The sequence below is a fragment of the Perognathus longimembris genome, chromosome 28 (assembly GCF_023159225.1).
Source record: "Perognathus longimembris pacificus isolate PPM17 chromosome 28, ASM2315922v1, whole genome shotgun sequence".
NCBI classification, from domain to species: Eukaryota; Metazoa; Chordata; class Mammalia; order Rodentia; family Heteromyidae; genus Perognathus; species Perognathus longimembris.
The window spans coordinates 1,570,691-1,586,758 of record NC_063188.1 but is presented as its reverse complement, the minus strand read 5'-3'; the positions used below and the strand labels follow the sequence as shown (position 1 = coordinate 1,586,758).

The 16,068-nt window shown below is 55.2% G+C and overlaps 1 protein-coding gene across 1 annotated transcript; it reads left to right on the top strand.

Moving 5' to 3' along the window:
* Positions 1-918: 918 nt before the first annotated feature.
* Bgn (biglycan) lies at positions 919-13,678 on the top strand. Its single transcript, XM_048336264.1, has 8 exons — positions 919-1,065; positions 8,737-8,985; positions 9,332-9,444; positions 9,958-10,171; positions 10,805-10,915; positions 11,095-11,188; positions 11,326-11,464; positions 12,500-13,678. Exons 2-8 carry the CDS (start codon positions 8,748-8,750, stop codon positions 12,695-12,697), a joined length of 1,107 nt encoding a protein of 368 aa, XP_048192221.1. The 5' UTR covers positions 919-1,065; positions 8,737-8,747; the 3' UTR covers positions 12,698-13,678.
* Positions 13,679-16,068: the final 2,390 nt, after the last annotated feature.

The window sequence follows — 16,068 nt, the reverse complement described above, 5'->3', positions numbered from 1 at the left end:
TAGTCCCTGAAAGTGACCAGAGGAAATGCTCCTCACCCCACAGGGTGGTTATCATGTCCTAGGGGGCCTGCTGGGATTGAGCAAGGGGAATGACTGTCTGGCTTCTTTTTCTCTGAATCAGCTTTCCCAGTAAGGCTTCTCCAAAGTCTCTGGGCAGGCAAGCCAGGGAGCCTTCCCCCTTCCCCTCCCTCCCCCCCCCCAACGCAATCTACCATTCCCTCCTGCCAGCCCCAAGCTGGTTCCCTTCCTGCTGTCACCCAGACAGGACTGTTGCCTCTTGTTCAAGGAAGAAAGACTGGAGCGGAAGGAGAGCGTTCTGGGAGCATGGGAGCCTAGATCAAGCCCTTCCAGAAATCCACAACAGCGACTTCTCTAATCCTAGAGAAACCACCTCCTTGTTTCAGACAGGCAGAAGGAAAGTTCTGGGTGGAATTAGGACAGAATTTCGGGAGCCACTCACTTGCCTAGTAATGTGAGGCCATATCCCCCTCATCTGCCATTTCTGCCCTCTAAATTGCTTCTGCCTAGCGAGTGCCAGCAAGCGCCTCAGTGTCCCCATCTGGGCAGTGGAAAGTTTGACTCTGAGGCAGTGCCTGTCCAGAGACGCCAAGGGTTCGTGTGTGTGTGTGTGTGTGTGTGTGTGTGTGTGTGTGTGTGTGTGTGTGTGTGTGTGTGTGTCCTCTTGAAATCTGCCTGGGGGGGCGGGGTGAGGGGTGCAAGGGGGAGGGGTATAGCTAGCCCAGCCAGCTACAAGAAAATTGCTCCCTTTGAAGCTGCCAGGGGGGACGGAAAGCCTGCCCCCTCCCTCTTACCCGCCCTCCCTCCCCACTCTACCAGCCCCCTCCCTTTTGCCTCCCTCCCCGCCCCCTCCCTGCCGTCCCCTCCCTGTCGGCCCGCCCGCCCAGCCTTTAGCCTCCCTCCCACCGCCTCTGTCTCCCTCTCTCCACGAACTGCCCAGGAGTGAGCTGCTGCTCTCGGTCAAGCAGGCCTGATACAGACCCTTGGACAGCCTGACATCTTAGCCTACCAACTAGGCAGCCTGACCTGGCTGCCTCCACACCCCAGGTAGGCCTCCCCACCCCCCCCCCCCAGCCTCACACATGCCCACCTTCCCTGCAGTGGCCTCAGTCGCCCTCACTGTCCCACTCCTGAGTCTTCTGTCCCGTTCCCAACCCTCCCGCCTCTGCTGCCCTGATCTGTGCTCCTGCTCTACCCAGTGTCCATGGCTCTGCTGCCCCTTACTACCTTTCCAGCCCCTGGGCACCACCAGAGGCTCCTGGTCCATGCCCCTTCACCGCCACCCTGTGGCCCCGTTGGTCCTTATCCCATATCTATGTCTTCTCCCACCCTGTTCCAGGTGCCTTATCACCCTTTCCTTTCCTCTCCCCTCTGACCCTGCTCAACTACCAAGCTCTCTTGCTCTCTGCCTCAGGGTGTGTTTGGGCTGGGGTGGGGGGGGGGTTCTCACTACCAACCATCCACCTCTTGCCTTTGCCTCAGCGTTGGCATCCTGCCACCCACCTGGCTCTATCAACTGCCCTCTCTCTTCACAAGTCCCAAGGACACCTTCCACTTGCTACCAGCATCCCTCTAGGGATTTGTGCCTGGCCCAGTCAGGGTGGCCCTGGGGCACCCACGGAGCTCAGCACCCAGACAGTCCCCTACCGCCTGGGCTACTCCTTGGCATGGGCTGAGAGCCTTGGTTTTCCAGGCACAGCTCAGGCACCCTGCCCAGATATCCCTTGCTTACCACAGGGCAAGAACTTTCTCTGCTTTCTCCTGGGTGAGGTGTGGTTCCACAGAGCCCCAGATACAGGAGTCCTAGGTAGGGCTGCTTGGGTGTCTCAGTCCTGTCCCTGTGGAATTAGGAGTCAGAATGGGCAGCAGACAAGTGGGAGGAGAGGAAATCAGGGTACTGTGCCATGTTCTTGGAGACAGCCCTGGCTTGGGGCCCTAGAGGGGCCTGCCAAGGGACCCAGAACAGGGAACAAGAGAGAACAGAGCCATCTGGGTGTCCACCAAGTGCCCAGGGAGTTTGGGGGAATAAGAGCACCCTCGTGCTGCTCCATGGGTGGTGTCAGGTACCCATTTACCCAGAGCAGAAGGGCCTCGGTCTGTAGGGTAGTGCCACAGGTGAAGTAAACAGGGAAGATCTCATTGACGCTGGGGATGTTATTCTGTAACAGTCTTCACAAGTAGCCTGCTCTCCTCACTACCCACCAGGCACTTCAGGTCCTATCCTTGGGGCTCCTGCCTCTGGGCCTTGTCCTTCCCTGCCCTGCTGGATCTCTGCCCTGTAGTGACTAATTTAGATTGATACAAGCAAAAAAATTGATCCTTAAGTACCATACAGAGTCCCAGGAACCTGTGTCACCCACAGCCTGGGAAAGTTTGGGGAGCAGGGGTGCCTTTGTGGACAACATGCCTGTCTATGGCGGCTGAGGGCCAGTGCTAAGCCTTTGAGGGCAGGCCTGTGGATGTATTCTGACAGGAAGACACAGGGCTGCCTTTAAGCCACTAGGGTGGGTAGCAAGGCTCTGAGTCAGGGAGCAGAGAAGGTTCCTGTGGCTGGTTGGCCAGCTGGGTGTGGCAGCTGGCCTTTGTGGCCCATGTGCACACTGGTCCAGAGACCCAAATTGCAGGAGGCATTAACTCTGCCCTTGCTTCTGCACTATACCCAGAGCAGGCACCAGGCCCCGTTTTGTGCCAGGGGAGTCTGCAGTGGCTAGGCTAGTCCTAGGGGTCCTGAGAGGAGGAAAGCCAGCCCTGAGCATCCTACCAGTCCCTCCAGCAGTGCAACGCCGTGGACTCACTGATGGGAAAGGCAGGACGAGCAGAGACACTTCCTGAATGCACTCTGGAAGTCACTCAGAAGGTCAAGGAGTCTCTCATCCAGTGACAGTACCAAGTCCCAGGAGGAGAGATTTGGGATGAGGCCACACTCTGCAGTTTGCCCTTCTGGAGCCTTCCTTAAGGACTTTTGGTTTCTTGGAATCCTGTGTGGGAGTGTGATGGAGATGGGATTCCACCCATCTTCTGGCTTTCTGGGCCTACCCACCCCATGGAGACAATGTAAGATAAGTCTGTCCCAGGAATCATGTGTTCTCTCTCCCATGGGATTCTCCATAGGGCATCTGCTGCACCTGCTGCACACCTTCTAACAATTCCACTGATTATTACAAAGCCTCCCCCCCCCCCACATTCTGCCCTGGTCCTGCTCCTCCTCTTTGGCGACTCCCTTGTCCACATCGCCCCACCTTGCAGGCGGCCGCTGCCCCCGCAGTGCTGGCATCAGGCTCTCCCTGGCCGCGTAGACTCACACCCCAGAGGGGAGGGGGCCGCAGCCCAGCAACCTTACTCCCACCCAATGGTACAAGGTGGTAGAGCTGCCCCCCCCCCCCAGGCATGGGCTAAAGGGCGCAGACTGGGCCCAGCCCCTCGGTACACAGAGCAGCCTGGGGCCCTGCAGGCTCTTCTGTGGCCCAGCCCCGTTCACCGGAGCCTGCGTTTCCCCTCCTCACCTCCCCCACCACACACCAGGGTCCCCCTCCCTCCTTGGCCTCCGACACTGAGCCAGGGGAGGTCAGCAGCCCCATTATAAGTTGCCACCTATAGAAACTTCAGGGAGTAAGCAGTGGAGTAAGTGAGCACCATGGAAGAGGGAAGCGTGGCTCAGACCTGCTCCATGTTTAGACCCTTCTCCAGTCTTCCTGAAATAACTAGCTTCCTAAGATTCTCAGGGAAAGGCTAGGGCTTGCTGGGCCACTTCCTCTGGGAAGCAGGAATTGTTTTGCCTGCCATTTGGAACTGACAGCCTCCTTGGCTATTTCTGTGACTCTAGGTGCAATCTCAGCCTTTTCTCGTTTGCTTTCTTTCCCCATCCCTTCTTGCTCTGAGTCAGAACAGCCTCAAATGTGGCCTTCCATGAGCTTTAAGGGATGCACTACAAGGAGCCCCCACAGTCCTTGGGAGGCCTAAAGCTGTACAGGGTCCTAGCCTGCCTGGCTGGATAAGAGGGCTAGATCCCATCTCAGCCAGAGCCCCTGGGAGAGAACAGGAGAAATGTGGTTCTGGGGAAAGGCTGAAGGAAGCCCCATACCTAGGAAGAAAAGAGGCTTTCTGGTCTTGGAGCCTAGTTGCGTGGCTGATCTCCATCTGTGGCAGTGAGACTTGACACAGGCAGGTGGGTGGTTAGGTAGAATTCCTGCTGTACCATTTCCTACCTTTGTGGCCTTGGGCAAAAGTTTGGGGCACACATTCTGAGTGTAATTTATCCCTCCAGAAAGTGTTAACAGCATAGCTTCCTTGTTATGGTCAACAAGGGGAGAGTGGCTAGGTAAAGAAAGGTGTCGATTCCCCTGTCCTGCCATTGGGAGATGTTAATATCTTCCCTCTTCTCCAAAGAATCTAACACATGGCAAGTAGGACCCTAGATTTCTTCAGTGACCAGCAAGAGGGGAGAGAGTTCTTGCTCGGGTGAAGAGAGACCAGAAAGCCTAAAACCTGCAGCCAACAAGATTCATCTTCTGTGTGACTCCTTTCCAGAAGTTTCTTGGTACCGTAGAGCAAGTGATAGAAGGCTTTCCCTTGATTCACCTAGCCACCTTGACACCTCCCTTCTGCCAGCCACTTGAAACCTTTTAACACCTACATTCAAGTGTGGCCCATCTCCCAAGACTGACTGAGAACAGGACCCAACTCTCCACACATCGCAGCATTGCAAGGACCCTGAAAGGAAGGAGGTGCCCTGGCAATCACGCTTGGGGATCTGTCCCATAACTGCCACGTGGGACAATGGCACTGGGTTCAGTGTGTGGCCCAGAGAGAGAGAGGAGAAGGGGCTCTGTGTCACTCCTTCAATCCCCACCTCCATATGCACATTTGTGTGGCCGTGCATGCATGCACACACACACTTAGCCTTTGGCAGGCCCCGGGGGAATGCACATTGCATTGCTCTGGTGGACACTCAAGCAGAGTGGAGCCTAGGGGAGGAGGAGAGGGTCCCAGACACCAGGCCAGATGTCAGCCTCTTGCTTGAAGCTGCAATCACAGGGCTCTGGTGTTCAGAGAGGAAGGAAGATGGACACGTAGACTGTCCCTGTCACTCTTTCCCAGTCACAAAGTTCTAGAGGCTCAACAGGGCTGTGCAGAAGGTGGTACATTGATCAGAGACGCCTACGCTTGAGCTGCACAGTCTGAGCCCAGTGTCTACTCATTGGCAGCTGCTAGCCACACATCTGCAGGCAAGCTTCTAAGGCCTGCCAGACCTCCAGTCTTGCTCCTGCTGCCCTTGGCCTCGCCTGAATGCCTGGCAGAGCCCGTCCGTGTTCTCAGAGGCTGCCAGCGTGTCTTGTTTAGCTGTGACTTGGAGCAATCCTGCACTGAGCACTGCGCCGGCTTTCACAGGGGCAGACAAGGAGGGCCCTTTTGAGGTGGTGGCAAAGGCTCCAGGAAGCCCAGCCTCTTCCCTTCCTAACATCTGCGGTCTCCAAGCTGAGGCTCCCCATGATGACCACTTCTTTCCTTGGCCTTGAGGGGGTGGCATCCAGCAGACTTAGCTGACTTTGATGGAGCTTAAGGGAACCTCCATGGCCAATTAAGGGAAACTGAGGCCCAGGGACCCCATTGGTGGTGAGGAGGCAGGTATGGGAGGGACTTGCCCATGGGAGACTCCTGCTTCCCATGTGAGGAGACCAAGGATGATCTCCAACACCCTGATTTTTACAATCAGAAGCCATTGGACATTCATCCCCTGGGATGTCTGCATTACCCACTGTGAGCTCAGAGACTCCCACTAGCCAGTGCTCCCTACAACACAAGGGTAGCTGAGTGAGCCGGGTGACTTAGGGTGACTTAGGAGAAATAAGTTCTTCTCTCTAACCCTCAGTTTTCTCATGTACGAACTGGGGCTACCAATAGTGCCAGTGTCTGAAAAACATTCCTTCTGTGGTCCCAGCTATGTGAGATGCTTTGCCACATCTTGTAGGCTTTGTGTCTCTGAGGGGAAGAGAGGGCTGTGCCAAGAAGCTTACTTCACCCCCCAGCAGTTCAGTCATGAGTTCTGGAACACCCGCCAAACTTGGTCCTGCTTCCATCACGGGGTCCTGGTAAATGGGCCTCTCAGCCCTCAGTCTCCCACCCCTCAGCATGAGCCCACATTGGAACCAACAGTCAGAGTGCTGGACTTCTCTCTGTGCCCCTCTCTCAGCCCCTTGGGAGCCCCTTACTTACTAGGACATCAGGAAAGGCTGCTCTGACTAGTGAACTTCCTGTAGGAACCCCATTGTCCCAAAACTGTTCCATGAACCCACCTGGAGGTCCAGGGCCTGTATGCCCTCTCCACTGGAACAGGGAGTGTTTGCCCAAGCAGGCTGTCCACTTTTCTGGAAGTGCTTGTGGAGGAGCTTCATCTCTCACATGTCTGGAAAGCTGTGTGGGGCCTCTAAGGAGATTCCTTGCTGGGGACAGAAGTGTCCTGTAGAGACCTCAGCCCACAGACCTGGAGGCGTCAGGTTGGCTATGGGGAGATAGATGTTCCTGGGCCCCTACCTTTCCCACTGCACTGGCCCCTCTATATTGCATCCCTATCCCATCCTCAGCTGTCTAGGTAGACTGTGGCTCCCAGGCCCCACCCAGGAGGCGGGAAGTTGGGCAGCTGTTCCAATCCTGACTCATCCTCTTGTGAGGTAGCTGCTTGAGCTGCAGCTGCAGCAAGGGCAACAGTGGAGACAGCGCCTGCCTTGCTCCCATTCCATCTGGTCTGCGACCTTTGAGCTCCTCTTCCTGCTCTCCCACTGCTCCTGCTTCTCTTCCCAGTCCTTGGGTGCACACTTGCACCTGGACACGGGTCCTTGCCTGTAGAAGCAGACACAGGAGGCCTTGCCCAACCTGGCCCTGCCCTGAGGCTGTAAACCAAGGAGAAGAAGAGGGAAGACACCACTTAGGTAGGCGAACACAGGTCTTTCTATCCACTCTGAGGCCAAGACTTCTGGTGGGGTCCTCTTGGTCCTGCTGGGCTACTTGGGCTTGGTTGACCCTCCGATGTGGAGCATCACACGGGTCCTTTCAAAGCACTGAAGGAGAGGTGCTGCACTCCTCACTAGGGGGCTTTCTCTGACCTCAGGAGTCCACAGCAGGCCTGTAGGAGCCTGTGACAGGGAAACTGACCTAAGCCTTGGGCTCTGGCCCTCACTTTGTTATATGATCTTCTAGCTCAAGGAAGCTACTTCTTGGATGCAACTGTGTGCCACTCTGATCTGCACACATGCTCTTCCATCCAGGGTATGGGTGGCAGCCAGTTCAGACCCCGTGAGCCACTGCAGGGGACATATCTCTGTGGATATTCCCTGCAGTGCACAGGCAACGTCACAGGCCAGTTTTCTTGCAGGATGGACAGAAACTGGTGGTACAGTGCTTGTGTCCAGATTCAACCAAGGTGGCTTGCTGCCTGCAGGTGTCAAGGACTTGAAAGCAACAGTCTTCTTGTCCACTGTGTCTTCCCAGGAAGGCCACTCCCTAAACCTTCTGTACCTTTGCCTTCAACACTAAGAGTCTGGGGGCTTACCTAGCTCATATGGAGACCCCCAAAGTCTGCCTACCAAGATGGGGCACAAATGAAGGCTTCTTTGGACTGGGACTACTTTGAGTCTCTGAGTAGGTCCATGGTGTCCAGCTGGGTTCCATGCCCACAGATGCACACAGGCAACCCCAGACATCCACGCGTGAGGGGACATGTCAGCCAGGCTGACATGGCTTTGTGCATTTAACAAATAGAGAGAATGAGGCCAGAACAAGAACCTGAAACTTTGCCAGGGAGTGAGAACGGTAGGGAAGGTACAAGCTCTGGCCCTGCCTGATATGTTCTAGGCTTTTGTGAAGACTAACGCCTGGACAGTGTCTTCTGGAGAAGGAAGAAGCAGGCAGATGTGGGTGCCAGGGGCAGGCTCAGGCAGAGCCGCGTCTCCCCATCCCTCCCCAGCTGCCTCAGCCTTGGGGGAGCCTCCAGACAAGCCTGACCCTGTCCTGCCTCCCTGGCGGCAGCCTATTCTCCTTGGGAGTTTCTCCAGGATGCCAGGGTCACGGGCCTAAAGGAAGGTCAGGGGCAGATCTGGAGCCAAGAGCTGTGTGAGCTGCGGTCCTGGGGAACAAAGGGAGGGACCGCAGTTTGCTGCTGGCCCCGGGAACATCGTGGGCAACCTCATAGGATGCCCCTCTTTGTCGAGCAGGCCTTCTATGCCTTCACCTCTGGACCTTCCCAAAAAAATGAGGACCTGGCGGAGGGGCTCAGCCAGGGAAGGAAATGACTCATGGCCACCTAATTAAACTAATTGCAACGCGATTACCCTGAGCCTGGAACTGGAGGGATAAACTGGGTGGCCTGAAGGGGCTAATGGCTGGATTTCCCCTCTACCCGCTCCACTTGGCCTCACTGACCCCACCCACCCACCGTGAAACAGGCTCAGGTTAACTCAGTGGCAGGGAGGGGGGGTGCACAGCCTGTGCTAATTGGGGAGATCATTCATTGCCTAGGTAAACCAAGTCCTGCCTATTGCCCGTACCTCCTCCCTCTGCTACCTCACACCCTGCTCGCAGTGTCCCTGGGCGAGGAATATGGGACATGGTACCAACCCACATATATCCAAGTGTGCACATGCACACACCACCAGCAGCCATTGATGGTGGAGAGACTGGGGTGCTCTTGCTAACTGATGACCCCTCTTCCCCTTTGGCTCCCAGGCACAACCACCATGCGGCCACTGTGGCTCCTCGTGTCTCTGCTGGCCCTCAGCCAGGCTCTGCCGTTTGAGCAAAAGGGCTTCTGGGACTTCACCCTGGATGATGGGCTGCTCATGATGAATGATGAGGCTTCAGGTGCCGATACGACCTCGGGTGTTCCTGACCCGGACTCCGTCACACCCACCTTCACCACCATGTGTCCTTTTGGCTGCCACTGTCACCTGCGGGTTGTTCAGTGTTCTGACTTGGGTCAGTCCCTGGGAAGCTGGGGTGGGAATGGACTACAAGGCTCAGGGCCATCCTAAGATAACCAACTAAAGGAGACACAGGCTCATCTTCCTGGGGGGCGGGGGCAGGGAAAATGGATTAGTATCGTGTGTGTGTAAGTGCCCATGTGTTTGGCCACAAACAGGGCCTGTACAGCGTATTCCTATTAGCAGCATAGTCCCTATGTTTGTGCCAATAATATGTGTGTGTGTGTGTGTGTGTGTGTGTGTGTGTGTGTGTCTATTCCTGTGCCCTGTGTGTCTGGTGTCTCCATCCCTCCACACCAGACTGGATGGCCCCAGGTTAACGTTGTGGTACTGGCTTCTAGGGCTGAAGACTGTACCCAAGGAAATCTCACCTGACACCACGCTGTTGGACCTGCAGAACAATGACATCTCGGAGCTCCGAAAAGATGATTTCAAAGGCCTCCAGCACCTCTATGTAAGCCTTCCTTCCCTCCTCACCCTAACTGAGGAGCTGGGAGAAATTGGGACGTCTGTAGTTTGGGGTTTGGGTCCAGACAGGTATGTGCGCACATATGTGTGGGGCAGGAGAGGGCCCAGAGCCCCACGGTCCTATGCAGTCCTGAGAGAGCTCTGGCTGCACACTTAAGCTCCTTGTTTGGCTGAGAACCTTTTATCTGATTGGTTCCTCCTAGCAACACACAAAGGGCAGATTTCATGGTAACCAATGAACAAGTGGGGAAACTGAGTGCAAGGAGGGATGAGCTTGGTTGGGCTGTAGTGACATAGTTAGGACTTGGAGCTTGACCTGGTTGCTGGCTTCTTCTTCTGCACTCTGCCTCCAAGCACACACTGACCCTGAGGCTGTGCTGGGCTGAAACATCTCCCAGTTGCCATCACCAAGGAGCTCAGGAGGCAGAGGAGGAAGGGAGAGAAGGGTGAGCCAGCTGGGGAGGTGACACATTCACGCCTGTCACCTGTCCTGCTTCAGGCCCTTGTCCTGGTGAACAACAAGATCTCCAAGATCCATGAAAAGGCCTTCAATCCCCTCCGTAAGCTGCAGAAACTCTACATCTCCAAGAACCACCTGGTGGAGATCCCTCCCAATCTGCCCAGCTCCCTGGTGGAACTGCGCATACATGACAACCGCATCCGCAAAGTGCCCAAAGGCGTGTTCAGCGGGCTCCGGAACATGAACTGCATTGGTGAGTGCAGTCCTAGCCCACCGCAGTCCTTATTCCAGCATCAGGCACAACGGAGGCAGGGAGAAGAAACCTCTGCCAGCCAAGAATGCAGGGTCCCCAGCAGCCACCGAGGACCCCAGTGCACCCCACACAATGCTCCAGGTGTTTGTTTCAGCATATGGGAAAGGCACCCTGGAAGGTAGCTTTAAAGGATCTGTTCAAGAGTCTCAAGAGCAGGCTTAGAAGTCCAGTGTGTTTCTGGATATTCCCCCACCTGCAATTTAAAGGGAGTGTGCAGCACGGCAAGGGAAAAAGAGCTCAGACAGTAGACTGCCAGGTCCAGCTACAGGGATTGAATGGCTTCTGGACAGCTTCATCTTCATCTGTGGCTCTTCTCAATTTCCTCTTGCTTTTCTGTCCCCAGAGGCAAAAACCAGGGCCAGGGCTTCTGAGGCTAGCAATGTTGAATAGCTGGGGTTGGCGATGTAACGAGTCATTTTGTGGAACTGCTTTCAGGAGGTGGGGGGGGGTGGGGGGAGTCGGCAATCTGTAGCACCCATCAAGCAAGCCAGGGCCCAAAGCCAGAAACTGACAGACCCCGGCAGAGTGCAGGGTGGCTCTGACTGGCTCCAATGTTAATGGCCTCTCTCTTAGAAATGGGTGGGAATCCCCTGGAGAACAGTGGTTTTGAACCTGGAGCCTTTGATGGTCTGAAGCTTAACTACCTGCGCATCTCCGAGGCTAAGCTCACTGGCATCCCCAAAGGTAGGTGGTCCTGCTTTCCTGCCCTGCCTCACCCCCAGAAACACAATGATGGAACCTGCCCCATCTATTTGAAGCAAGACTCAGCAGGGTTCCCCTCACGTGAGGCAGACAGAGGGACCCTGCCTCCCCTCCTTGTCCCCTGTACATGCATTCACCTCTGAGTACTCTCTTCTGGGCAGATCTCCCTGAGACCCTGAATGAACTCCATCTGGACCACAACAAAATTCAAGCTATTGAGCTAGAAGACCTGCTCCGCTACTCCAAGCTGTACAGGTGGGAACAGCCCAAGGGAGCGCTGGGTCTCCATCAGCCAGAGGGGCAGGGCATAGGACAGGGTAGGAGTCCTCCTAGCACCCATCCCGCAGTCCTCTCCTTTAGCCTCTGAGTATCTCTTATTTACCCAACTGCAGACTGGGCCTGGGCCACAACCAGATCCGGATGATAGAAAATGGGAGCCTAAGTTTCCTGCCCACCCTAAGGGAGCTGCACCTAGACAATAACAAGCTATCCAGGGTCCCTGCTGGACTTCCAGACCTCAAGCTTCTCCAGGTGAGTGGAGACATAGAGTAACGCATAGACCAGCATGCAAGTGGCCAGTCACTTCTGATCTCTGGACCTCCTGTCATGTTGGAAGGAGCAGTGCTCACTCTCTTTGTATGTGTCAGTGTTTGCAAAGACATGTCATCTTCCATCTATGGTATTCTCACAGGGGTCTCCATCTCTGCCTTGGCTTCGAGATGTGTGGATGAATTTGGTCTTGCTCTATCTTGCTCTGGGCCTAAGTCTCTTCTTTGGTCCCATTCACAATAGTAGGAACACTGCCATCCTCACCAGACACCCCTCCCTGCTGGGCAGTACAGCTCCTCCAGCAGCAAGGCCCATGCCAGGTTGAGCACGCCCTCTAGTGGCCAGCGACCTCTTGCTGTCAGTTTCGAGAGCTGCTTCAGGAAGTAGGGGGAGGTGCTGCTATGAGTGACCCTGAGGACTGGGTAAAAAATGAGAACACCTTGAATGAAAGCCTTTTCTTTCTTCTTATGACCCATGGGTTTTCATAATGAGAGCATGCTCTTCTGGGAGCAGGCCTGGAGCTCAGGGGATGCAGAAGAGGGATCAGGCACCATCTGTGAGCCAAGGCACTTTCTTCCTACATAGATGTCAGTCACGATCAATGACTACTTCCAATAGCCTCACTCCACCAAACAGTCCCCATGACATCCCCAGGGAAGCCTTCACTCACCATGCACCATACCTGCACCTCCTAACCTGGTCCCTGGTCATATACCAGTGCACAAATTATGGCCAAGACCTACCAACATACCAACACTTCGGTTTCCCTCCTCCCCAAACCATAAGGAGAATCCTGAACTGGCCTTCAAAGGGTGGTATGGCTATCCTCCAATGAATGAAATGATGCCCAGGAAGCAGCAGTGAGGCCTAGCATGGAGGTAGGCCCTGGTGCCTCCTGTGTATGCCCTCCATTTTTCCCGCAAAGCACAGTATCAGCCCAGGTTGGGACAGACTAGGAAGGTGGTTTGAGACAACTGGGCCCCAATTGCAAGCCTGACTATATCCCTCTGTCCCCAGGTGGTCTATCTGCACTCCAACAATATCACCAAGGTGGGCGTCAACGATTTCTGCCCTGTAGGCTTCGGAGTCAAGCGAGCCTACTACAATGGCATCAGCCTCTTCAACAACCCTGTGCCCTACTGGGAGGTGCAGCCAGCCACCTTCCGCTGCGTCACTGACCGCCTAGCTATCCAGTTTGGCAACTATAAGAAGTAGAGGCAATAGTGGCCACTATGGTGGCCATAGTGGGGGGGGGGTGTCTCTGGGGAACACAATCAGGTGTCCCAGAGAAGAAGGCAAAGCAAGGAAGAAAAGCCCCTCTTGGTCCCTGACCACAACTAGCTCCCCATCACAGCCTCTTCCTGGCTCCCAAGCATGCAGGTGGACACAAGACCTGGTCCCCATCACATGCTCCCCTGAGATTCAGATATGCATCACTCACCCATGGGGGCCACTCAGAGGCACCCCATGAAGCTTTCTTCTTGTTCATCCTGAGGCACCAGCTTTAGGAAGAGATGGTCCATGGGTCTGCAGGGCAGAAGGAGTTAGTACCGTTGGAGACAGTGGACTCCACCATGACCATCACTTCATCCTCACACATGTTCCTTCTCTGACTCTGCTGGACCCTGCTTGTTTCCCTTGGCTGCTGAAGCTTCTAGTTCAACAAGTTTACCACCTGCCCATCCCTGCCATGTTGCTCTTGTATCAGCCCCTGGACTGGTCTCTATCTCTCTGACTCTCTGTTTTACACACACACACACACACACACACACACACACACACACACACACACACACACACACACCATCTGCCCTGGGCTGGCTCTGGTTTACATCTCCGGCCCAAACAAGCCCGGGCAGCTGTCTCCCTGGCCACTCTTCCGGGGTGTGGTCTGCAGTCCCAGAAGGGGCTGAAAATTGGAGACCCTGATCCTTCCATATAGTACCCAGGGAGGTGGCCATGCTCAGCCGTCACCAGAGGGAACGGTAAGCTTTCTATACTTCCAGAGGGGGTCCAGCATATCACCAGAATCCTGGGCACAAGTTTTTATTGACCCCAACCCTCTTCCTAAGATGGCCAGGTCTTGCTTCCTCTCCTCCTGATCCCTGCTGTGCTGGGGGTGTGAACGGCCACACCCAGCTTGAAGGGCTGCTTCTGAGGTCAGCTGATTTTCCATTAAAGAAAAACTGCAATATGGCTCTGTGTGCCACTGATTCTGGGCCGGCACTGAGGATTGGAAAGAAAGCAGAGGCAGGGGAGCCCACCTCTTCTACCACCTAGGCTCTGCTTCTCTGTGCCTTCTCCGAGTGCCTGTCCTTCTTTGTTGCTGTGTCTTCCCTTAGAAGAGAGTTCTCCTTACCCTCAGGTCCAGGGGTGGAAAAGGTCCCAGGTGACCAGGCCCAGGCCCAGGATCTGACCACATCCCCATCCTTTCTAGGCATTTCCATTGCTCCAGCTATCCTTAAGGTGGATTCCAGAAACTGACCAGCCTGAGGGGGTATCCCCCTCCTAGACTGGAGTGTTTGTCTAGCACCTGCTAGCTGTGAGGCACCAGGCGGGACCCCAGCCAATCAGGAAAGGAGCTGCAATATAGTGGGGCCCTGTATGCTTTTCTCCATGGAACTGGAGGGCTCCAAATAATTCCAGAGCCTGACTACAGTCACAGGTGTAGGCAATCCCCATGGTAACATGTGAGAAAGAGCAGAGGGAATGAACCTATAGAGTAAGGGCCCTATACTGACGCCCCCACCTAGGCCAGCCTCATTTGGCTTCCCCTGCCTGCAAAGTACCTCATAGGGTCCCACTGGGTGCCAGGTTACATAGCAGGCCCTGCATTCAATAAAAGCGTCCACTTGCATCCAGGGAAGCCTGGTCACTAGGGACATAAGGCTTGTTTGGAAAGGGACAGTCCCTAGAGCAATGCCCTCTTGGAGTCAAGCCCAATGGGCTGAGGTGGCCCCTGGTTAGGCCTGCAGTTCTCTCTGTCCTACATGAGGGGCCTCTTGGTCAGCTGGGGGCTGGGGCTCCACTGAGCGGCTGCGAACAAGCAGCAAAAATAGAGCAGACAGAGCCTGCATGGGCAGCAGCCCAGGAGAGGTGGAGCCAAGAGGTGGATCCTTGCACACAGCCCTTACGCCTGGCCTGGCACCCAGGGCACCCATCGTCCCTAGGTTTTTCCTTTTGGGGATGGCAGGCGTCGCTCGATGTGGTGGCCCAGCGATAGAATGTCACTCGGCAGCATCATAGCACTATTCTGGGGCATGTGTTCCACAGCCTGGCAATCTCTGCTGAGCTGAGCAGGCACAGGGCAAGGGCACTGGCCAGAGTCCAGGAGCCAGGGCCTCAGTCAAGTCCCCTTGCTGGTGTGAAGGAGGAGTGGCCAGAACCTTCAGTGTGTTTCTGTGTGGGTGCATCCAGGGTGCCCGGTCACATTCTGCAGCTCCAATCCAACCCCACTGGATGTCTGTCTTCTCCTCATGCCTTCCACCCAGTCTGCCTGCCCTTCCTTTCATCTGTCTCCCTTACACTTGCTGAAGCTTCCCTAAACTCATGCTCTGTGTATACCAACTTAGGGACACAGTGGGGCAGTGGTAACATGACAAACTCAGGGGGCACATTCCACGGGCTATACGGGCAAGAAGGACCCCCACGTGCAGTGTCTACACTGCCCAGACTAGAGGTCATGAGCCACTTAGGAAGAAGCGCACAGCTTGTGGGTAATGGTACAGTGTGGGCTCTGTTCTCAGAGCCCTTGGTGTTCACCATGTAAAGATGAATTCCTTAGCCTCACTCTTCTCAAGTGTGTTGAGCACTGTTATTATCAGGTCATAATAATAATGACTTGGAAATCCCCACAGTGGCATTCAGATTACCCCTGTGGGCCTCATGTTTACTTTCGGGTGGGCTGAAAAGTGAGGTTTCTTTAGCGTAGCCTCTGTCGGGGATGCTGTCCTCTGAGCCACAGAGATGGGAAAGATGAAACCCAGAGGGCAAAGGTTTCATCCCAACCTTTGCTTGGGTGAGAGCCCCTGGGCTTTGGGACAGAGTGGGTACAGAGTGAAGGAAAGGAGTAGGCAGGAGGTGTGTGCATGGTTACAGTATCCTGCTGGCCTGATGTGCCAAGCAAGCACAAGGTAGGAAGGGGAAGAGAATTGTGAGGAAGTACCTGAAGCAGGGAGCACCAGACTTTGGAAGGCAGGGGCAGGCAGACTCCGCTCAAAGCTGGGGCAGCTGTCAGCACAAGTTGACAATCACTCACATTCACAAACACATGGCAATGAGTGTCACAGGAAAGCCCTCCCCCTGGTGAGGACTGTTCTATGAAGCGGGTTGCTGCCAAGGAATGGCCTTTGACGGTGTGGGGGTGGGATAAGGAATATTTCTAAGCACTTACTGCAGATTAGGTGCCAGCTGGATATGGTGGGTCTCAGCTGGAGCCTAACCCAAATCCATTGCTTGGGTTTAGACAAGTCAGGGCTTGTAGGTCGAGCAGCCACCCAGGAATCTGGGGCCAGGGCCTGGATGGAGCAGTACCCCTTGGGAGACAATCCCTCTCTTGAAGGATCTAAGGAGAGTGGGGGAATCTG

Bases quoted from the DNA above. Each gene is read 5' to 3' on its own strand.
- Bgn (XM_048336264.1), top strand. From the start codon at position 8,748: ATGCGGCCACTGTGGCTCCTCGTGTCTCTGCTGGCCCTCAGCCAGGCT. The intron at 8,986-9,331 runs GTCAGTCCCTGG...ACTGGCTTCTAG, and splicing joins TGTTCAGTGTTCTGACTTGG to GGCTGAAGACTGTACCCAAG. The intron at 9,445-9,957 runs GTAAGCCTTCCT...GTCCTGCTTCAG, and splicing joins AAGGCCTCCAGCACCTCTAT to GCCCTTGTCCTGGTGAACAA.